The following is a 24,738-nucleotide window of genomic DNA, read 5'->3' on the forward strand; positions in this document are numbered from 1 at the left end:
CAACTTTTCCATCTCCTGAGCTATTGAAGAACTTTCTTTTTCTTCAAAGTCATAAACCAAACCTTGGCTGGCTGAAGCAGAGTTTGAGTCAAGCACTTGAGCTAATACAATTGCTTGGTTTATCAGTTCACCTCATTAGCTCTGATACTTGTGACAGTTTATCGTCACTGATATTACAAAGAGTACTGCACTTTCTTTTACATTCTAATTTTGTCTTTTAAATAATATTAAAAATAAATTATAAAAGATATTAATTTCTAATTTTCGACTTTTCAAAGTTCAAGCACTGGATCTTACTTGAGGAATAGAAATGTAATTGAATCTTGGAACTGATCTCTATTGATATTAGGCCCCAGGAAAAGTTGGATTTTGCAATTATATCCTCGAAATGTCTGACTGTTTTCAGAGTCATCCTTTAACGTCGCCCTGTCAGCATCTCTTTGACTACGCGTGGTCCATTTTACCATTCTTATTTGATTTCCTTGTGTGCATGACTCTTTGAATTTTCTGTCGTTTAAGGTCAAGCTCCTCACTTTACTAGAAATCAATCTCGCATTGGTCTCTCACAAAGAATTTGCTTGACACAGGTGAAAAACTGCCAGAAACAGGATGGCATGTCTCGTGTAGATTAATGAAAGGCTTGGAAGATCTTTCTGTTCATTACGACCAGACGTGCGCAATGCTAGTGGAGGGAGGAAGTTTCAGTTTGTCTATGGAGACGGCGGCATGGATCCAGGCTCAAAATGGAAGTGAAGGATGGCGTCCCTCAAATCTTTGATTGCAGTTAGCGTGCGAAATTATGGTCAGTCAGCCGTGTTATTCTCAATCATTACACAGATCGCGCAGAGGGTTGCTTATTGTCCTCTGCGATTTCAAGGCTACGTGTCCTGCTAGAGATGAGGGATGCTTTATCACCTTCAGAGATATCGATGTTGTGGATAACAGATTCTCAAAGTATGATGTGTCTCCTGAGGGTGGTTGCTCTTCTGCATTCAAGAAATCATTGTCAGATTTTTCTCAACAATCGCGTAAAAGCCTTTCAAGAAAACTAGAAGTGCATTACAACAGTGAAAATTATGTTGGGGCCGAAATTCCACAAAATTGAAAATGTTGCTGCTAATATAGCTGGAATAACATCCAAACAATTAAAGGTGGGTTCAATTGTCTCCTTCAAATCGTCAATTTTGGTAAATACTCTTTTATTTTTAGAAGAAATGAAGGACCTATAAATTAGATATGATGCTCAGTATGGTGAAGCTAGGTTTATTGATCAACTAGTTTAATTTAAATATGAGAATCTTGATGAATTCTGCCCATTTGGTGCAAACATGTTATGTTCTCTAATATGAAGTCCTTGCCTTAGGTGTTCTTGGAGACATGTATATACCGTTATCATTTGAAAAAAGTTGAAGCAGGAGCTGCTATTGGAGCCATTGGAGCTCAAAGCATAGGAGAACCAGGAACACAAATGACACTAAAGACATTTCACTTTGCTGGGGTTGCTAGCATGAGTATCCTCTAGAAATAGCCCTTAGCTCGCGCCTGGAATTCAAATTTATTGATTAGTCCTTTTTATTTTTGTCGTTGTGTTCAAGCTCCATCTTGTTTTCTAAATCACAACTCTGGCATATTTTATGCTATTTTAGTGATCACAATTTTCATGCAAGTGTCTAACCAGGGACCTTCAATTTGATTTTGGACCTAGGTGGTTCTGACTTTTGTCTGGCTGTGATTCTGGAAAATTTGGCCCCAGTTTAACTTGACCTCCTTTAAATGGATTTATAGTATGTGCCTTTGTTGTGTTAGATTCACCCAATCAACCATCTTGATAATATGTGTCTTTTTTGTTTGATTTATGGAAAACTTGTTTTAAGAACAAACTTTATTTTTCTTGAAACTTTGAATTTTTATTTCTATCTTGCTTTGGAAAGCCATTGAGTGATCACATAAATTCTATCTTTTGCTTAATTACAAGTGTTGTGCTCATAAGTTTGTGACTAAATGTTATGATGACTTTTACATCAACAATTATCTCCAAGGCACCCAAAGGTCTCCTAAAATGGTATTTTATATTTTAGTTTACTTTGTGCATACTAATTCAGGTGTTCAAATTATTTTCCATGGCCATTTCGTAAACAAAACAAACAGATGATTATTTGTTGTTTAGTCTTTCTCCTTTTTTGTATCGTATTTATTGAATTATACAAGGTGATCCCTTAATTGAAGTCAGATGTCACACTTGGGGTTCCTCGCATTAAGGAAATAATTAATGCGTCCAAAAATATCAGCACGCCAATTATTACTGCCATTCTTAACAGTGACACTCTTTTTTCTGCACGCATGGTCAAAGGCTGCATTGAGAGAACGGTTTTGGGTGAGGTATGTTTCTTGTTTTGAAATTTAGCCTTTGCTGCTTCATGCTGGATCTGAACACTTAAATTTCCTTTCGGTGAGGGTTGTATTATATATTTTGGAATGGACAAGTACATTTTGCATATTTGTTGCCTTGTAGACCTAACTATGTATCTCAACAAATTGCTTATCTTGAAGGACTTGCGATATAATGGAATACTAGAAAATAGAATTTTTGCATATGCTGCTAAAGTTAATGAATAACTCGCAGTATCTACATTAATGCCATGTATGCTGTATGCATTTAGAACCATAATATTTTCCCTTATACCTTGAGTTAGGTTTTGTGACTATCATTACATAAATAGCAGAAGTGTGTGACTTGGCCCAAATATTATCGCCTTTGTGCCCATTGCAGCTGATATGTCTATGCTTCTATAAATGCTTATATTTGCATGAATTCCTCTTGAAATCTGGATAAATTGTTGTTTTTTAGTTGTACTTAGGTTTTGTAAGCATTTTTGGCCTATTGGTTGATGTGGAATACTATCATTATCTTTTTCTTTTATTAATTTTGGGTGCTGAATATGGAATTATTCCGATTAATACTGGCAAAAGCTTACAAGTAGGTTTGGCATGTAATGGTTTCGTGTCACAGTCTTCATTGTTATCAGGAGTTGTATAACCTCTAATACACAACTTCTAGCTTGCAACTCTCTTGAGAAAGTATCTGCCTCATGTTTCTTTCTCGCTTGTCCAACGCCCAGCGTAAGTTCATTTCATCATGCCCAATCAAGCTGTTACTTCCCCACTTACTGAAGTTTATGATCATGCTGGTGTATAATGTAAGAACTGAATTTATTATAAGGATCAATTTGCTTTTGTGCATAGAGATGGAAGGTTGGTTAATTATTTGGCTAGAGGGTGTATTCTGGCTAGTTTGAACAAGTTGCAATAAACTTTAATGTCTTAGCATGCCTGTACTAGGGATTGACTTCTTCCCTGCTTATGCCATTAGATTGGCGTCTGCTTGGATTGTCTGATAGCTTCCATACTGCCTGATCGGCAAGATAGGGTAGCAAAGCTGCTGTATATTCTTCTTTTTCTCCTGTAAACCAAGTGATGCTTAATTTCCACCAAAGGTTAATACATGCCCAATAGAAATATCTTCAGAAAGTTTCTGTTTACTCAGTTATTTGTTCTTAAGTGTTTGCCTTTGTCTTGTCAAGCTGCACATAATCTTCAACACGAATCTACTGACAAGAATTATTATTCTACATGGATTTTGCTCAGACATTGACTTTTGAAACCTTACATGAAGGTTTAATATATTGATCTCACTCTTTCAAGCAGGTTGCTGAAAGTATAAAGATTGTACTGAAGCGTCAAGCATCCATAGTTATCAAACTTGACGTGAAGAAAAGTGAAGACCTACGATTGGGAATTTCTGCAGAAATTGTGCAATCTGCAATTTTGAATCATCCAAAACTTAAATTGAAACCTGATGTTAGAATTTCTTACCAGACATTCTTATCATGCCAGTGTGTGTCTGCAACTTAGCACATTAATTTGATGTTATGGCAGGAGGTCCGTGTTTTGAGTTTGCGAAAGTTGAGAATCATTCCTAATGTAGGAAATAGAAGCAAATTGCGGTTTGGCCTTCACACTTTGAAAAGCATGCTTCCAAAGTTGGTTGTGAAGGTAAAACTAGAAGATTTAATTTGTCCTGTTAAGATTCCAACTAACATACAGTACATTTTTTTTCCATTGAAATTATCTCTGGTTTTGAAAATTTTAACCCAATATTCTTAATTGGATATGCAGGGCATACCAACTGTTGAGCGTGCTGTCATTAACAATGATAAAGGAAGACACCACCTGTTGGTTGAAGGGTTAGTTTGTTGTACTCACTGTCTTTCTTCACTAACAAAGCTAATATGTGGTAGTTACATGATATACTTGTGATCATGCACTTTTCAGTTTTCACTTGCAATCCAGTGCTAAATCCGAATGAAATTTATTCACTTAGAATTTTAAAACTTTGGTTAAAAGTTTATGATGTGATAGTAGTAAAAGTGTATCCTTTCCCTGCACTTCGCACCATAGACATGCTAATCTATTGTTGTTAGATATATAACAGGGCATCCTGCTTCTGAGGTTGTTGTGTGTGATAAATATATTTTTTTTTTTCATCAACCTAACAATTGCATTAAATTTACCAGGACAAATCTTTTAGCAGTTATGGGTATTCCAGGAGTTTGTTCAAAGGAAACAAAGAGTAATCATGTCATTGAAGTTCATCAAACACTTGGAATTGAAGCTTCTAGGAGGTCCATTATTAATGAGATACAGTATACCATGGGTACTCATGGAATGAGCATTGACAGTCGTCACATGATGCTTCTGTCAGATTTAATGACTTGTAGGGTAAGCATTATCTAGAGAGAATATTAAAACCTGTTTTTACAATAGAAGATTGACTGGCAACTCTGGCTTTCTTTTCATCACTTGGTGTTATTCTTTCTTATGATCTTTCACAGGGTGAAGTGCTTGGAATCACAAGATTTGGCATTTCAAAGATGAAAGACAGTGTCCTGATGCTTGCGTCATTTGAAAAAACTGCAGAGCACCTGTTTAATGCTTCATTCAGTGGTCGGGAGGACCAGATTGAGGGAGTTAGTGAATGTATTATAATGGGCATACCGATGCAATTGGGCACAGGAATTCTCAAAGTCAGGCAAAGGTATACATGATGAATTGTTTTTTTTTTCATATAGTCCCATTCTTCTACTGATATCTGTTTTCTATATTTGTCAAATCTTTTCTTGATGACATGTTTATTTGATTTTCATTTTCATAGTTGAGTCTATACTTGTTTATGCCTTGTGATTTCATTTTCATTTTAGTCTGCAAATTTCAAATTGTGTGTTTCTATCTAACAATATATGTAGCTAAATGGGAGTTACCATTTGCAGGGTTGATCCACTCCCTGAACTCAAATACGAGCCAGATCCAATTTTAAGTTGAGTGTCGTTCTTCATGTACATGCTTGAATTGATTACCTGCGCAATCAAATCAGACGAGAAGAAGCATCCACATATCTGTTTTTCCTCACTGTGGTCTGCATGCTAACCATGTGCAATCAGGTGCCTTAATGTGTATATGTCTTAGACTGAAAAACGGCGGAGTTTAGGTAGATGCTGAGAAGAGGCCTCCACCATACTAGTTCACAATTGCCCATAATTAAGTCAGATGCACCGTTGCTCATGAGTTTCATAGTAATTTTTTGTCTATCCTTTTTTTTCCTTTGTTGTATCATGAAAAATTTTGGATTGCTACCTGCTATGATTTACTGTGGAGTGAACAAATTGTTTTGACCACAGGTGTTGTGGTTTTTATAGTTGTGGTTATTTAGATAATTATCCAAATAGTATATATTTTTTGTTTTTAATGAAATATGACAAGCACGTGTTAGGGACACAGGCAGGGACACAGGTGGGGAGCAAGATCAACAAACATATGTACACTTACTTGCGTAGGGTTCAATTTCAGATTTTTCCTGAAACTGTCTATGTATCCAATATCAATAAATCAAAGAGCTGTTGGTATTACCCAAATAGTTTATATTGTTTAATTTAATACATTTTTATATGAATATAGGACGTCTGCATGAAGGCATTGACTCATTTATTTTCGAAACACACAGGAGATTATAATTTTTATTGTCACATATTTTAGTATAATCCAAATTATTGGACTCACCAGCATCTATTTTCAAACTGAATTATCATTTGCTGGATTTGTGTTGACGCAAATTAACGTGCACTATTAACACAGGATGTGTTATTATGCAGTATTAACAACACCTTTTGAATGTATGAACTTAGGTACCGTTATAAATCGACGAAGACCAATTTGTAAACAATGGTGTAATTCAGGAACAAATTTGCCATCTGAAATAATAATATTTTCAATGTTACCTGCAAAAAATTACAGAAAACAAAAAGCACAATACAGAAAAAACTAATAAAAGTTAACAGATGAAGCCATTAAATCTCAAGCTCTTCATGATGCATTTATGTCAAAAATGTTATGCCAAAAATGATTCCCTCATACTCAACATCCTTGGTAAGTTGTCCATCTGAAAGCAACTTCTCTGAGAATCTTGGTTTTGCTTAACAGAAGCAATTTCTCGCACAAGAAAGTCGACAGGAAGTTCGGATGTTGCCATTCTACTTGTGCTCTTGTACTTCCTGATAATTTTAGCTGTTCTTACATACTGTCAGGGAAACAAAGAAAAAAAATATATAATCATTTAAGTCTAGAAACAAAGAAATAATATGAAACTAATAATGTTAATGAGGGGTGATGTGATTGCACTAATCACAGATGGAGTAAACAAGCTAAAAGCATCAAGTTATGGACATTGGTGTATTACTCTATCAATCAGCAGTAAATAATACCACTTTTTATATTGAAATTATGCATGGAAATGTCAAAATGAAACCGTCATGCATTCAATGTATGTCAAATTTATTTGTGACCAATTGAATTTTATAAGGATACTACTCGTTCAAAATTGAATCAAAATATAGAACACAATAAATTGGCAAATTTTAAGAAATAATAGCAAAAGTTGTCGGCAAGAATTACCTAAAAGCCAGACTTGGATACTCAGAAGGGACTTATTTTGCGAGCTAACTGTATCATGAATTCAGGGACAAGGCGCCGTGTTGGGCGTGCCACTGCATCTTCAGCAAGAGCAACTGTATCACCAGCATGAATTACAGAAATTATATCTTCCAGCAGCTCATCTTTGCCACCTCTAAGAGGATCCTATAATTGAACAACAATAGCCATTAAATGATTTAAAAAAAATTAAATGCTGAAAGGTAGCAATACAACAATTTCCACTGATAAGAAGATTGTAAAGATTGTTCATGCAATTAAAGATGGCTCTGTAAATGATACTACATGATAAGAGTCAAGCAAACCATGCATGAAATGATTTTGGTTCTAAAGCATGTCATTATCTTTGAAGTTCCATGCTGTAAGTCTTGGGTTAGCAGCCAACAATTTCAATATATTCAGTAAAGTCAATGTTTCTTATAATACACGGCATATCCTATTGCTATATTTTTACCTCTATATCTGTGTATAGTCAAGGAGAAAAGGAAGCATTATAACTAACTGTGAAGCAAGGATGAATGGTCCATGGGCCATTCAAATAGAAGCATATGCAAAACTAAATTGGAAATCCCAAGTTTTGCATTAAAAAGTTGTGTCTTACAGACAAATCTAAAATAAATAAAAACAATCAAACCTCAAGCCAAAACATATCAACTTTCAGTTCATAGACTTCTTTTCTTACTGATTTTGATTCTACCAAATGTTACACTGCAAAATACCAATTTTCGTTGAAGATGTTAAGTGTCACATATCGTATTCTTTGTTTTATTCATTGCGATATCTACATCCTCAGGAAATATATATATATATATATATATATACTGAATTGAACTATAATAAGCTTCCAAATTCCAAGCAAACCATCAGACCTATCAGGTACTGATGTGATTCACACAATTTTGATAACTAAAAGAAATCAATGAGTATGTGAAAATTATAATGAAATCAGATGGAGCTTTGGGTAACAATATGTTCCATCTTTCAACTTTCAATTGTCTGCCATTGAAACAGGAAACACTCTAGAAAATAAAGCCAATGATGCTTCCTCCTGAAGAATTTTTTTAATGAATTTTTATGGTAAAGAAAAAACAGTTCAAAAATCGCAAACTCCAAGTCCTGGAAGACCAGTGCATATGTGCAAGGGCCAAGGCAAATTCAAAAAACATCAGTGCGAAACAGAATTGATCTCATTACCATGGTTGCATCTAATTAACAGGCTGTTTTTATGAAAGAAGACAAATAGATAAAAAATAACTATATCATATAAATATGGGTTGAACCAGAGAACACATCTAAAATCAAAATCTATAACTAGGAAGTGACACTCTACCTCAATGACTACAAATTGAAAGGCTTGACAACTGTAGTACAGCAACATCACTAAGAAGCAGCCTACATACAGTTTCAAATCTCTCAGACTTGTTTCAAAATTGCTCATCCTTGTCCAGGTACAAATGAAGGGACAAACAATGAACAAGTACAGCAAACAAAATATTGATGAGATCAATATTTCTCATACTGATTTATTTATTAAACCATAGAATAATTGAAGGAATAATTTATATATTCTTTGCTGAATTTGTTCATAATTGGTCCTTCAAATCAAGTTATCCACATTTCTGCTTAATGGCAAATCACAAGTACAGCATTAGGGCAACATAAATTTCAGAGTGGGCATGATGACAAGAGAATCAAGGGCAGGCTACTATTAATCACTATTATAGGACATCATGATTATATTTCATATAAATAAAGCCCCATATATAAAAACCATCTACCTGAATAAAAAGATCAGTATGAGTTTTCCCCTTGTACAAGACTAGTTTAGCTTCAACACCAGCATTGCGAAGAGCTTCTGCAAAAGTTTCACTGACAGAAAAAATAACATTAGTGCTCACAACACCATTTAGCATTTGCACAAGCCAATTTCACATCAACAGCTTGCTGAAACATATATCTATATTAACTTAAATCATAGAAAACGGAATAGTAAATGCAAGGCACACTAGATCATAGGCTGCCCTTCTGGAAAGGAATGAATGACATATATAAAAAAATGAAAGAAATCATTGAGGAAAGTCTAAAATTTGATCTGAAGAATATTTATTTAGATAACAATATTGATATAATTTTGCTTCTGCTTTACCTTCTGTGACCTCACTTTAGTTTCAGGCTAAAGATTACAACTGTCACCTGTGCTCAATAATTATCCCTCGCTGTCCTTTGCATGCATGCTTAAATTTTGTTCGAATTCTCTTGGTCAAGGTTAAGAAAGAGAAATACTTTTAGTCCAACATCAAGTTCAGAAGAGAGGAAACAGTGCAGAAATGAACCCTTGATAATGCTTTATTTGTCTAGCTGAAGTTTTAAAATGATGTTTTCAGTTTTCAAAGTTCTACTTTGGTAACGGCCATTCATTTCTCTATTTCAATTTCAGTAGATTGTTTTACCATCAATAATGTGGAAAAGATTTAAGGACAATAACTTCCCTTACAATGAGCAAACTAGAAATCCTATGTGTTTTAAGCTTCAGTACAACCCAAGTACATGATGAGATATTGAAAGCATCCTCGATAATCATCTTTATGTTCAACCACATCATTCATTTAAAGCTATCAACATTGCATTAAGACTGAACACACTATAACAGTTACATGTGTATCTTATTTCTTTGGATAAAGTCAGGAAACCAAGACATATGTGAGGTAACTGAAAAAAATTTTCAAAACATTTGTGTTAGGAGGTAAAGACTGAGTGTATTTTTGCAGTCAATGCATTTGTTAGAGGAAGCCTCAAATCTAAATCTGGAGTATAGATTGCATAATGGGTGCATGAGTTGTAATTGACTTCAATTGTGCTAATCAAGAGTCTTCCAACAATATACAGTGATTTTCGCTAAGTGGAACTGAGCTGCCTCCATTGTTAGTAAGATCTAAATAAATGCCTAATAGTGATAATAGGCCTCAATCGGGTTAACAAATACAAGTTCAACTATAATAAACATGTCCTTGTGATAAGTTACTAGTTCCACGTCTTATTTAACATCTGAATAATTTAAGAACCAATAATGGTATTATCGTGCTAATAAAGATCAACTAAATTCATTCCTTGGCTTAATTTAATGTTTAAAAGAACTAAAGGCAAAAACATGAACATTTTTGGAGATCTAACTAATCAAATCAGGGAATTAAGTGTGGAAGTCTAAAAAATGCATATATTTTCATTCGACAAACATTGACCATTTTCACGATTATTTTTTGGTGCAACTAGTGCAAAAATTCGGAGTCAGAAAGAAGAACATATATGTTGTTTCTAAGAATTAAGAAGGTCTTATGATAAGAGTATCACGATAGTTCAATTTGTGGTCAGAAAGATGCTATCAACTCATCAGTGTGCTATAGAAGATATATTAGGAACCATTCTGAGAGTCCAGCATAAATGGAAATATACTTTAATACTGGCTTCCAGATAATATCAATGCTCAAGATGTTCAATGCTTATTTTTATGAAATATATGCAGGTAATATGAAAAGTCAGATGCAAAGAAAATGTTCCCTTACAAAAGAAATTTAGATAAAGATAGAAAAAAAAAAAGAATTTGTATATTGTAAGCTAAACAACCTGGCATCACAAGGTATAGAATAATCGCTCGTTCCATGGAACAAGATTATAGGAGGCAAAAGAGAAGCAGCATGTCTAACATATGGATCTTGTACCACAACTTCAGGGGAATAGCGCCTCAAGGATTCCTCCCCCTCCATTACGCTGGAACAAAGAGGTTTATTATTCTCATGGGAGATAAATAAAATTTCTAAAACAAATTGTAGAATATTAACAAATAACAGGGCCAAAATAGTGAATATACTAGATCATGAATGACAAGCCAAAGATAATAAACAATTACCTGAGAAAGATGGAACGGTAGAGACCACGACTGTGGAAGTGATCAACCAACTTCAGAAGGTTGTAACTGCAATAAGAACTTCAAGACCTTAAAACTTCCTCACATACACTGATAGGATCAATTTTATTTATTTTAATGCTTATTTGCATGACAAGCAATCTAGAGACCATTATTTCTAACCAACTATTTTGATTAATTTATCAAGGGTCGATTCTGTTTTTTGTACGTAAAAGTAATCTACTGCACTTTAACATTGACTGCATAATAAAATTAGCATCTGAAGGGATGAATGCTTTTAACGTATCCACTTAGTTTAACCATGGGTAAGTAAGTTATGGCTGTAGGTTTTTCTTCTCGGTATATAAATGATGCGATATACAAAGGGCAACCTTGAAAATTGTCTGTCGCCTGTCATTTAATACTGAAAGATTCAAATAGAAACTTATAGCCCGAGGCGCTTCGTTGGTTCACAACATTTAGGATCCTATTGTATATTTTAACAAATAGTTGACAAAAGCCCAATCAGAACTAAAGTTTCATAGGACTCCAAGAATTGAATTTGTCCCTGGAATCTACCTGAACAACCATCACTTAACCCTATCAAATCGCTTCTCAACCTTATGTATATAGACTGAAGGCCCAAAACTTTTTTCATACGTAAATAAGAGATAATAAAAGTGACTACGCCAAATATAGCCACCTAAAGCTAATTAACACTGCAAATACCAGTCCTTGAACATGCATCCTTCAATAGATTCTACAAGGAGATTTCTATCTGTGATTACAACAACAACAACAATCATCATCTGTGTTTTCTTAATTGGATTCTCTGGACTGAATCAACATATTAATTATCAACAAAGACAAATTGCATCACATAATGCAGAATAAACATCCATAAAATGCACAAATAATAAAACCAGAAAACAGTAGTTGCATAAAAAATGTTACTGTGTTAAATACATGGAATGGGTATTTTTAACCTGTATTAAAACCTAAATTCTCCTGTGTCACATAGACCTTCAAATTTATGAGATATTATCAGATACAAATCTAACATAAATCAAACAAATGATTAAGAAATGCTAAAAAAGAGAGATAAATAACCTGGCTTGTTAATAATGAAGATATAAAAACAAAAAATAAAAATGGAAGAAAAGACTATACATTTGGGACACTGAAGGTAATAGAGAGGAAGAAAGAATTAACAGAGGGCATGTCATCATATAGCTAGTTTATATTACTAAGCTTTAAAAATAGCCATACATGTGACTTCTCAATTCCTCATAAACTCTTATATTTTGTCCGCATTTGATCAATCTGCCTAAGATTTGTATCTAATTGCTTTAAAATGAAACCCCTTTAAAATGAGCTTAATGTACCGGCCATATTTTGGTAATATATTGAATACTTTGTCATGGGTTACGATTTGTGAATGTCCAAGAATGAGAAAAAGACTGATGGTTTATAACAGAAAGCTATACCCTTTGTACTTTGAAAAAAACATAATCAATGAATACAAATAACATGGAAAAAACATAATCCAAGACATTCTCAAAGAAATATATACTACCTCCACAGAAAGGGAACGGTGACTTTTCAAAGTTCTATTAAGAAGAAAACCTTACCTAGAAAAAATCAAATATGATGACAAAACAACACAACATTAATTGTTACCCGCCAGATATACCAAAATATACTTTTATTTGGGAGACACTCCAAGTGGCATTTTCTCCTTCCCCACTTTCTTTCAGGGCTTGATCTAAGAGGGTACAAGCTGCAATATGTGCACCAGCTGATTGTCCAACTAAATAAATCCTACAAGATAAGCCATTGAGAACAAAAACCAGATTAATAAAAATTACAGGCAGAAAATGACTGGAAGTCCAAATACCATAAATGCAAAAAGACCAGCTGTGGTATCAAAAGACTGCCTCCACATACAGCAGGCGCAAGGCTTTTTGCTTAAGGCAAAGGCACAAAATATGATAATAAGAATATCAGTGGATTATTATATTAGTTACATGTTAATTACCTATTCTAACTATAAGTGGGAACTTATATATATATATAGTTGCAATTAAGGAGATAGTTGGCATCTTTCATTTTGCAATGTATTCTTTTTAGAATGTCAAAAGAAAAAAAAAAAGTCAGTCAACTAGTAAAATGTTGCGATACAAGACAAGTCAGTACCTATTAGGGTCACCACCATAGTCCGCAGCCTTGCTGCAGACAAAAGAGATTCCTTGAGAAGCATCGTTTACCATATCACTGATGGTCCCTTGGGGAAAATTTCTGTAGAAAAATGACATCAAGCTCAATTTAAGCAGTACCTGTCTATGCACATGATAATAGAACTATGCACATAAAATTCCAAAGGATTGCACACTGTCTGAACTTGATACCTGTAATCAATGCATGCAACTATGATACCCCTTTCAGCCAATTGCTTCCCTAGAAGAGCACCCCATGCTTTGTAACTGTAAAACTAAAGTTCAAAATTCACAAATATATACTGTCTACAATTGAATCAATAAAATAGTAACAATTAATTCATAATAAAATTTCAACTAATGTGCATGTCATTTAATTGAAATTCACGCACCCAATAATCCAGGCCCCACCAGTCACAAATGCTACAACTGGCTTCAGCTGATCAGTATTTGTTGGTAAATATAAATCCAACCTGCAGAACAAAATTCAAATTCACTTGTTAACAGAAAACCACCTCGAAAACATGAAGATTAGATAACACAACATGGAGAGTGCAGAAATGAAGGCTGACATACCGATTTCTTGGCTGCTCTCCATACACTACACTTCTACGGACCTGACTTGAACAAAAATAGTGATATCCAACTGTAATCCATAACGTGAATTAGCTAAAGAAGAAAAAAAGCCTAAACTTATTTTACAGACGTTAACAACAGAATCAATTATGAGAAACTAATTTTAAAAATTTCTAAATTGCATTATTTACTTTGTTGAGCTAAATAGAAAGAAATGCATAGAAGTAAAGACACATGCATTAAGTAAATATCAAAAAACAGTTGTGGAGCAAAGAATGCGCACCTTGTATAAAACCTGGCATAAGTAAAATTGCATAACAAGCAAGGGCTAGAAACCTAGTAATCCACCGGTAACCTACCCTGCATGAGAACAAATTATCAGATATTACATCAGCTTAATGACCCATGTGCACCTTCTTGGCAGGAACAAAATATGTCACAAAATATGTAGGTGATTGAAAAGAAGAAGTTTTATATGCACTATTTGAAAATGTAATGAATTCATAATGAGGTTGTAAAACAGCTACTTTCAAATGAAGGAAAATGGTTTGATGCTATCAAAGTGTTGACTTTAGTACAAGTAGATTCACAGAGGTTTATAACAATTAATCAATGAAGATGAGGACCTCACACCTTATTGATTGAGGGATAGCAACTATTCCCCTTACCAAACAAGGCGGGATAGGCACTATACAACTATTTTATAAAGATTTAATCATTTAAATAAATTATATTTAATAATTAATTTTAAAAATTACTAATATTCACTATCTAGAAAAGTAAATTTTGAAATCTTAAAATGTATAATTTTTATTAATATTAATTAATTAAACCTTTGGTCAACTCAAATACACATTACCCCATCAAACCAATATTTGAAAAGGATTAACTTAACCTCATACTCTCATCCCCCAATCAAACATCCTCTCAAGGTCCTTAATTTCTATTATAAAAAATCAATCAGGCTTCATGGACTTTATGATTATAGTAAGCATTTACATTAAATAAATTAATATAGATTCAGAATTCAGCATCAGAAATATGGTCTCCATGATCCACTGTATAAGCAAATACATCAAGCATTCTTAAATTGTCTATGCCAAAGAGACATTTTGAGTTAAGGGTTCCTGGACATAATGCACTCATGTTTTTGAACATTAACCAACCTTCTGCAAGAGAAACTCTTTCATGAAATGAGACACAAATATTACAGACAATGACCAAGCAATGTAGGGTCAATGAAACAAAGAGTCGTAGCCCCGGTCCACTAGATAGCCTTATGCCAGAGATACCAGGTCAAAAATCAAAGCGCCTTTGACAAGATATACTAGGTCACCAAATATAACCTTTGATATAAGGTTGTGCAAAGACACTGATATCGGTGAAAGCTGATATCCAAAGAGGTCAACATTGCAACCAACTACCAAAAGCTCTTGGATAAAAATGAAATAGCGTATGTAAGAATTTCCCATCATTGCATTAGTACGTGGAAAAAAAATTGTATAAAAACAATTTCAAATTTTAGTGAATTTTATCATTAGCTCTATGCTAACTGATTGGTAAGTCATTGCCGCATCATAAAAAAATTATTTTTTTTTTTTTGTTCTCCTTCTTCTCCAAGCTTCATTCCTAAGCAGCCTTCTCCTCCTCCATCTTCATCCACTTATCCTTCTCTTCCATCTCCACCTCTGTTTCCATCAATGTTTCCTTCTCATTTTGCATCCCTTTCTCATTCCTTCTTCTCCTCCACCTTCATCTCCATCTATGGCCTCCTTCCATTCCTCCGCTTTCTCTCCATTCTTTTACCCTCCTCCAGCTCCATACCCATCGATAGCCTCCTCTCCAACATCCACCTATTTCTCATTCTTTTTTCTCCTCCATCTTCACCCATGGCCTCATCCAAATGCTCCATCCTCCATCCTCTTTGCTTGCTTCTTTTCCTTACCCAACTCCATTTGCATCCAAAGGCTCAATGAAGAAGAAAAATAGGAGAAAGCAGAGAATATGGAAAGGTAGTTGAACTAAATGATGAAGGAGGATGAAAAGAAAAAGGAAAGAAAAGGGGATGGAGGATGAAGAGAAAGTCATGGATAGAAATGGAGTTGGGGGAGAACAAAAAAGAGAAACGAGTGGAGATGGAGGTACAGGAGAAAATTTAAAAATATATAACAGATGAAGTGGCAAGTCATGCCACATCAACATAGGGTTAATGAAACAAATTCAATGTTTTTTTTTTTTAAAAAACCAATTTTCGCCATGTAGACCAGATATGCCAGTGGCCATGATTTCAATATCCAAATCATCATTAATTAATTTCAAAATAAAATACATAGTCATATTCCCATGTCAACTATATGGAACCCAGGTGAACATTATACCCAAAATACAAGAGTTCTAACATATACTTTTAAAGTACAAGGACCAACTTGAACAACACAGCAAAGCACAATGACAAATAGCATATGTTGCACATATAAATTGCATTATTAACATCATGCATTTAGATAGTATTCATGCATTTTTCCTAGTCTTTATTATTATTTTCCCCTTCTTTTTGTACAAACTACTCTTTCTAGTTGTTTTAATTGTAGGAAGCAGGAATTGAAACTGGAGACTGGGGAAATCCACAACCTGCCTGTATACTACGAGAAGTACCTGTGGACTGTAAAGTGGTTGGGGCCCAGCTTCTATCTTTTGGATATAAAAGGATCAGAATGTGACTTCAGGGCAACAAGGAAGGCTGGGAGAAAAAGAGTCAGCGGTCGGAAAGGGAAAAAAAGGAAGATCTGAAGACCTGGAGAGAGTTGAAGAAGGGAAGAGAGCTGGAAATTGAAGAAAAAACCTTGTAGACATCATAGGGAGTCTTCTCGACATTTGTCTGCTTTCTGCAGACTTTCTTCTCTTCCTATCTTTTTCTTTGTAACTGAGATGGTGTGTGAGTAGAACTCTTCTTAGGTTTGGGATTAGCCCGAGGTGTTATGTGTTTGATGTGTTGATACATTTTTGTATGGATCTTTTTATGCTTAATGGTAGATTTCTTGAGTTGATTTCGATTTGTGTCAAAGCTTGTGATTGTGAAAGCATTGCTTGCTATCTTAGAGATCTAGGTTAACTGAAAGGATAACCTGGGTCTTGGAACCTCATTAATCATCCCGAACTCGCTGAAAGGCGGTTCTTGAGGGCTCATTGCTTAATCACTTTGCTTTTTATTCGAGGTTTTGAGAAGGGTTTATCTACCACGAAAGTAGGAGGTAACCTTGATCAAGCCCTAACTTGTTATCTCTTGAAAGAGAGTGACAAGTAGCTTAGGATTAATGCCCTTCAAGAGATCCGCCCAAATCTAGTTTAGATCCAAAGACATCATTCATGTTATACCTTGTGGTGAGTTCCCAAACCTAAGTCTATTTTTAATCGAAGAAAGATCCACGACCACGTGTTCCTTCGACTCTTTGATTGTGTTTTTATTCCCTCGCTTCTTGTTATTCCTAAATCCTACCTTTTTTAATTGTCTAGATAATCTTTTGTTGCAATAGATTGGTAATCAATACTTGGTCCTCGTGGGATCGATACTTATTTACTACTTGGCAAAACCGTGCGCTTGCGGTTGTGCAACAGCATACTCAAGCCTTTAGCTAATAAGGGTCAATTTGAATTAAAGAAAAATAAAGGAAAAAAAACACTAAGAGGAAGGGAAAATGTGCATTCGATTAAATGAAGAAAATGAGACTTTCATGCAAATGGAAGAGGCAGTTTACATGAAACATGGGATGCAAGTAACTAGTTGAATTGAAAGATGCACATTCATGATGGTAAATGTTATGATACATGGGAACAACTTCAAACAGCCCACTACAGCAAGTACTTCCCAAGGAACAAGTTGTTACAGCTAGAAAATAGTTCCTTTATCTAACATAAGGGAGCATGCTGTTAAGGATTATGAGATAGAGTTTAACTAGCTACCAAACTTGGTTACAAAGCTTGTGAATCATAATGTGAGAGAGCTCACAGGTTTGAGAAAGGTGTACATTCTTAGATTCATAGAATATCAGTTGTCTTTCACTCAACTACCTATTTGAAGGGTATGGGACATGCAAAGTCCTTAGATCCTATTTGGAGTGACATTCAGGAATAAAAGAAAGTTTTTTCCACTTATAGGAACAGATACAAGATGGTACTTCAACCCTTGAAAAGTCAAGCTAATATCAGCAAGACAAGAGCAAAAGAATAGGAAAGGGTAACCGACATGCAAATCAAAAACCACTAACCCTCACCTTTTGAAGCCTCTTTTTCTATTTTTAAGTGTCCATCCAAATAGCATCCTGGACTAGTCCCACACTCAAAATACCTAATTTAGTGCAGGACAGCTAACCCCTTGTGAATGTGAGAACACATGTCCTTCTCAAACCTCCTAGCTTGACTTACAATATCCACAAGCTTCATAGAAAAGTTTGAAGTTTATCAAACTCTATCTCTTAATCCTCAACAGACATGCCTTCTTATGTCAGATGAAGAAACTACCATACTAGCTGCAACAACTAGCACCTAAGGAAATACTTGCTTTAGAAATCTACTCGAAGCTTTCCCATGCATCATAACATCTATCACCACGAATTTGCATCTTTCAATTCAGCTAACTACTTGCACTTTCCTGTAGCATATAAAAAGCAAATTGGATCTTCTTAGTGTCATTATTCTAAAACCTCAACATCCGGTCCATAAACTTCTATGGAATGCCTAAACTAGCTGAACTTCCCTTGAGATTTTTCCTTAAAAGCATAAATTACCAAAGTCATCTAGACATGAGTGCCCTCTAAAACAAATTGACTCTTTTCTGGCAACTAAGCCAACTCCAATGGCATTGATATCTCATAATTTTCAAGAATTATTAATTTTGAATAAATTTAAAGAATTCGACTTTCAAAATCCGTATACCAATTAATATGCACAGACAGATAGAGTGATTAACATAAGGGTCTTAGAAGATTGTTCCCCAGCAAAAGAACAATTTTACCAAACAAAGCTTCAATTTCCCCAGTCTTTTCTGCAGTTTTATCAGAAATACTAAAAATTGACCAGAATTATCTAGTCAAACTGATTGCAACATGGAGAAGGAAAGCAGTTGTTACTTTTGGAAAAAGAATATATATATATATATATATACCAACAGAAACTCTTATACCAAGAAGAGGCAATTCTTATTCAAGATAGAACCAGCACAAGCTTCAATTTTTTTTCAATACTCTGTAACTTCCCATTTACTACCATTACATCTTTCATACATTTTTCCCAGTGTTGCAAACCTAGAACTTTTCAATGCTATGATATTTGAGTATTTGAATTCATCTCGTACCAAAAAAATTATATTAAAAAATCATTAAAAAAAATATCTGAAGAAACAAAAACAATCAAAGAAGAAAGAATCCACTGAGAAAGTACCCGAGATAGCGGAGAAGGATGAGGGTAAGGCGAGTGAGGAGAAACGTCTCGGCGGCAGCGTGCCCCACGTCCCTCCGGAAGGATCGCCGGCGTGAGTTGGATTCAAAGGCAAAGGGCGATGAAAGGGATGAGAGCGTCGGCTCACTGACGACCCTCCTCCGGCGACTCTCCGATGGAACCCGCCGTAGGAATGGCGTCTCCTCCGGCGACCCCGGACTGGCGGAGGACCCCTCGCCGGAGGATCCATCGCCGCGGGGAACGATCTCCGATTGCATCGCCGAGAGGAAGAGAGAGGAAGAGAGAAGGATCCTGCTAGGGGACCTTGTTCAACTACGTGAGCTCGGTTGGTGACGTGGCGAATTTCTAGTGGATGGAGGACAGAGAGACGGCGTGATACACGACAACGAGGAAGAAGGTGGAGTTCGGACGGCACTGAACACTGGTGATTGCCTCGAGATCATCACCATTTGCCTAGGAATGCACATTTTTTTGGATTTCACGTATCTCAAGGTCATTTGAACGGTCAGATGGTTACGTTACTCCTTTAGTTTCTTCTTGGACTTATTTTTATTTATTTATTTATTTATTTTTTGGACAGAGGTGGTTGAGTTTGAGAAAATTTATATTCCTTAGTTGTCTAGAGTGGGCACAGGCCGTTCGGCCGGTGCCCGTGCCCGGCCCGGAACTGGCCCGCTGGGTCAACAGAGCAGGTCAGGAGCTGTTGCACTCCAATGGCTGTAATAGCCGTTGGGCTTTTTATTTTTTAATTCAAAATTTTGAAATTTGAAAAACTCAGTTTTTTTTTTAAATTTTTTATAAATTTCTATATATACCCCCATCCCCATGTTATTTACTCTCTCGTTTTTTTTTATCTGTCATAAACCTATGTTCTTTTTTATCTGCCATTTTCTAATATCAAGAAGCATTTATTAGTTTTTTTTTTTCAAAATTACCCTAACACTTTATTCAATTTTCTTCTTGGAATTAAATATGAGAGAGAAATATGAAGATATAAATTAGGGGTAATTTTGGAAAAATAACAATTTTTATATAAAGTTTGTGAAATAACTAAATTTATTGGTATGTGAGATTCGCTTATTCACGACAGATAAAAAGGAATGGAGGGAGTAGTTTTTACCAATTATTACTCTTTCCCAACTCTCTCACTCTCTCAAGACATATTATTTGGAATCTTGGAGCTTAATTATTTAGATTCTTGGAGTTTATTATCAAGGCTTAATATTACAAGTTGGAGTCTTGTAGACTTGGAGTTGTGCAAATTTGGGTTTTCTCTTAATTATTTACATTTTGGAAGTCCCCAATTAACAAAGTTAGTCATGATTTATTTATTTTTATGTTTAGTTATAGTTTTGTAAACTTGTCTTATTTTAATCATGCGAGTATTAGTTATATTATTATTTGTAGTTTTGGTTGATTTTTTTTATATAAATATTTGGACGAAATTATTATTGTAGACATTAATAAAAGTATTAGTTGAAATTCTTGATATTTATTTTAATTATTAGTTTAGACTTGTGGTTTTGCAAAAAATGCATAAAATTATTATTTGTGGACTTCATGGAGTTTTTTTTAAAAAAATAATTGTATGAATTAATTTTTGTAGACTTGAACAAAATTATTAGTTTTATTCTTGATATTTATTTTTATTATTAGTATAAACATGTGGTTTTTTTAAAAATGCATGAAATTATTATTTCTAGATTTTGTAGACTTGGTTTTCTTTAATATTTGCATGAAATTATTTTTGTAGAGTTGAATGAAATTATTTTTTTGTATTTATGATATTTTTTATTATTAGTCTAGAGTTGTGGTTTTTTTGAAAAATGCATGAAATTATTTTTTGTAGACTTGAATGAAATTGTTTTTAACTTGTGGGTTTTAAAAAAGTACATGCAATAATTATTTGTAATTTTTGTAGACTTGGTTTTCTTTAATATTTGCATGAAATTATTTTTGTAGAGTTGAGTGAAATAATATTTTTTTTGTATTTATGATATTTATTTTTATTATTAGTTTAGAGTTGTGGTTTTTTTGAAAAATGCATGAAATTATTTTTTGTGGACTTGAGTGAAATTATTTTTAACTTGTGGGTTTTTAAAAAGTCCATGCAATTATTATTTGTAGTTTTCATAGACTTGTTTTTTAAATATTTTCATGAAATTATTTTTGTAGACTTGAACAAAATTATTTTTTTTGTGGACTTGGTTTTTTTTTTAATTAATATTTGCATGAAATTTATTTGTTGTACACTTGAATGAAATTAGTTGTTGTATTGTTGATATTTTTTTCATTATTAGTTGTAGACTTGTGTATTTTTTTTAATATTTGCATGAAATTATTATTTGCAGTTTTTGTAAACTTGTGGTTTTTTTTTGTAAATATTTGCATAAAATTTATTTGTTATAGGCTTGAATGAAATTATTTATTGTATTGTTGATATTTAGTTCATTATTAGTTGTAGACTTGTGTATTTTTTTAATATTTGCATGAAATTATTATTTGTAGTTTTTGTAGACTTGTGGTTTTTTTTTTTTTAAATATTTGCATGAAATTTATTTGTTATAGGCTTGAATGAAATTATTTGTTGTATTGTTGATATTTAGTTCATTATTAGTTGTAGACTTGTGTATTTTTTTTAATATTTGCATGAAATTATTATTTGTAGCTTTTGTAGACTTGTTGTGTATTTTTGTAAATATTTGCATGAAATTTATTTGTTGTAGACTTGAATGAAATTATTTGTTGTATTCTTGATATTTAGTTTAATTATTGCTTTTAGACTTGTGTTTTTTTTTTGTTAATAATTGCATGAAACTATTATTTGTAGTTTTTGTAGACTTTGTCAAATTATGTGGACTATTTTGGGAAAGCTTTATTGTAAAATATTTTCCTTTTTTTTGTGAGATTTGATTAACTTTAAATTTAGACAGTCTGTTTCCAGATTTGTAGGAGATTTTGTTGCTGATTCTTAGGCTGTGTATATAAACCTCCTATTGTAACCTAATTTTGTATGAATGAAATTGAGCGTTTCTCTCATTCTTTTTCCTCATGGTATCAGAGCTTTCGGGAGAGGATTGCCGGTGCTGAACTGAATAGCAAAAGGAGCTTGTGGATTTATAGGAGGTGGACGGATCATATTGGGTACTGGATATGACTGTGAAGTTGGAGAAGGTGGCAAAGAGGTGATGTCGATTTGAAGCAATGGAGGTGGAGCTGATGAAGTGACACCCGGGAATGGAAGTTGTTTGGGAGCCTCGTACTCAGAAGTGAGTGTCTCGACAAGGACAGGATTGCTGAAAATTTTGATCATTAAATCAGGATTAACTATACTGCCTGCCTTGTTGCTTCGCATAATTACTGTGAATGCAATAGAGATGGCAGCCACAACATCCGGTTCTCCAACAGGTATGGAGCCCATTGCTGATCTTTCACTATGAACAAAGTCTTAAGCGAGCGGAGCTGAATTCAGTCGTACTGGTTCAGTAGGAAACCTAAAATTTGGTGGCGGCGTTCCTGGTGGGCTAGCTCTTTGATACATCAGCCGGTTGCAATCGGGAGGATGTGTCTACAGAAACCTTAGAATTTAACAACTCAGATGCATCCTCATCCTTAGCAGCAGTTATGGGGATCAGAGAGATATCAAAATCATCAAATAGGAAAGTTTCTACTCCCGAAAGAACAACAAGGTCTAGAGGAATGGAAGATGCACATGGATAAATTGCCTTAAGCACTCCCCTTAGTCTCTAATTTTGAATAGCCACCTCTTCGCTTTCACTTCTAGCAACCACCAACCATTCTAGATTCAGCAAGAATTTGGGAGGAGATTTCCACTTAATTAGTGGAATATTAGAAACATTAATTTTAGGCTTTTTTTTGTAACCTGAGGAGGGATTTCAAAACCAAGAGGTAGAGAATCATCAGAGCCCATTTCAGTAACATGCCATAGCCATGCTGACTTTGCTTGAAGATGGTCTTGATCATGGTATCAGAGATTTAGGTTTCTTCCTGAGAGTTTTTTTTTTTCTCAAGTTCATTCTTTTCTTGTCTAGCCGAATTCCTTTCTTCCATTCCACTTGCCATTCTCTCTTCTTTCTGGTCAATCTTTTTTATTTTCTCTTAATTATGTTTGAATCCATAAAAGCACAGCAACATTGGACGCTCCTATAACAGAGAGTGTATTCACTGTCCAGTTCGGAGACTTGCAAAATATTCAGGTAGCTTATCGAATGAACGAAAAAAATTATTTGAAATGGTCTTAGCTTGTTCGAACTTTCTTGAAGGGTCGAGGAAAATTAAGCCATTTAATAGGCATAGGTCCTTCAAAGAATGATCCGAAGTTTTCTGCATGGGATGAACAAGATTCAATGGTAATGTCTTGGTTATGGAATTCGATGCTACCAGAGATTAGTAATACATGCATGTTTCTTGGATCCGCCAAAGAAATTTGGGATGTTATCCAACAAACATATTCCAAGGTTAAGGATGTTGCCCAAATCTATAAAGTTAAGACAAATATTCAAGCGGCCAAACAAGGAGCAAGAACCGTCACAGAATATTCTAGTTTTTTGCAAGGCTTGTGGCATGAGATAAACCACTATCAATGCATTCAGATGCATTGTAGTGAAGATGCAGTGATTTTAAAGCGATTTATTGAGAAGGAACGTATCGATGACTTCCTTGCTAGTCTCAATGTTGAGTTTGATGCAATCAGAGTACAGATTTTTGGGAAACCAGACTTGCCCTCATTAAATGAAATAATTTCGATCATCCGTGTTGAGGAAGGTAGAAGAAGTGTTATGATGGAAATTGATGGAAGAGACGGATCTGCCATGGTGTCTAAAGTTGTGACGGCTATTGAAGGAAAAGAAACCAACCTTATTTCACCTTTTGTTCCAGCCAATCAACCCAAGTCTTTCAATAGGGATTCACTGTTTTACACATACTGCAAAAAAACATCGACATACCAAAGATCATTACTGGAAGCTTCACGGGAGACCCAACCGGGCAGAGGACAAGCACATGTTGCGAGCATTCAACCACATGATGAAGGAGGTTCAGGTTCACATGATCCAAACAAGGATTTCACAAGGAAGGAATTGACAAATTGAGAAGTCATTGGTATTTTCAGGTATTTCTTTCTCTTCTTATGCTATTAGTGTCTCAGAAAAAATTACTTGGGTGATCGACTCTAGAGCCACTGACCACATGACTTACACCTTTAAATTTTTCATATCCTATATACCATATCTAGCCACCAAAAGATAACTATTGCTGATGGATCAGTTACCACCATAGCAGGCCAAGGAGACATTTATATCAATAATTTCCTCACCCTAAAAAATGTTCTTCATGTTCCGAGATTGTCTGCAAATTTGGTTTCTATTCAAAACCTCACCAAAGACTCCAATTATAGTATAACGTTCTTTCCATCACATTGTGTCTTTCAGGAACAGGGCACGAAGAGGAAGATTGGACATGATGGTGAGAGGGACGGTCTTTACTACTTGGAAAATCAAAGTGTAAGGCTAAAGTCAAAGATTCTCTATC

The 24,738-nt window shown here is 34.6% G+C and overlaps 2 protein-coding genes and 1 pseudogene across 3 annotated transcripts; 1 reads left to right on the forward strand and 2 right to left on the reverse strand.

Annotated features, from left to right (window-relative positions):
- Positions 1–631: 631 nt before the first annotated feature.
- On the forward strand, positions 632–5,658 carry LOC120251389 (DNA-directed RNA polymerase III subunit 1-like). Its single transcript, XM_039259920.1, has 11 exons — positions 632–749; positions 838–954; positions 1,069–1,151; positions 1,364–1,511; positions 2,231–2,379; positions 3,706–3,858; positions 3,937–4,053; positions 4,177–4,244; positions 4,575–4,779; positions 4,893–5,095; positions 5,328–5,658. Exons 1-11 carry the CDS (start codon positions 632–634, stop codon positions 5,377–5,379), a joined length of 1,413 nt encoding a protein of 470 aa, XP_039115854.1. The 3' UTR covers positions 5,380–5,658.
- Positions 5,659–6,376: 718 nt separating this feature from the next.
- Positions 6,377–19,594, reverse strand: LOC120251599 (isoprenylcysteine alpha-carbonyl methylesterase ICME-like). Of its 2 annotated transcripts, none has more exons than XM_039260175.1 (12): positions 19,171–19,594; positions 14,018–14,094; positions 13,735–13,804; positions 13,551–13,631; positions 13,351–13,425; positions 13,139–13,240; positions 12,623–12,763; positions 10,946–11,011; positions 10,663–10,806; positions 8,820–8,910; positions 7,006–7,188; positions 6,377–6,605 (listed from the first exon to the last, which is right to left on the reverse strand). In XM_039260175.1, exons 1-11 carry the CDS (start codon positions 19,443–19,445, stop codon positions 7,027–7,029), a joined length of 1,284 nt encoding a protein of 427 aa, XP_039116109.1. In that variant the 5' UTR covers positions 19,446–19,594; the 3' UTR covers positions 6,377–6,605; positions 7,006–7,026. The 2 variants fall into 2 exon arrangements, with proteins under 2 accessions (XP_039116109.1, XP_039116108.1); XM_039260174.1 differs by having other exon boundaries at positions 6,377–6,631; positions 19,171–19,592.
- Positions 19,595–22,237: 2,643 nt separating this feature from the next.
- On the reverse strand, positions 22,238–23,271 carry LOC120251390 (annotated as a pseudogene).
- Positions 23,272–24,738: the final 1,467 nt, after the last annotated feature.

Source organism: Dioscorea cayenensis, chromosome 20, assembly GCF_009730915.1.
Source record: "Dioscorea cayenensis subsp. rotundata cultivar TDr96_F1 chromosome 20, TDr96_F1_v2_PseudoChromosome.rev07_lg8_w22 25.fasta, whole genome shotgun sequence".
Classification (NCBI taxonomy): Eukaryota; Viridiplantae; Streptophyta; class Magnoliopsida; order Dioscoreales; family Dioscoreaceae; genus Dioscorea; species Dioscorea cayenensis.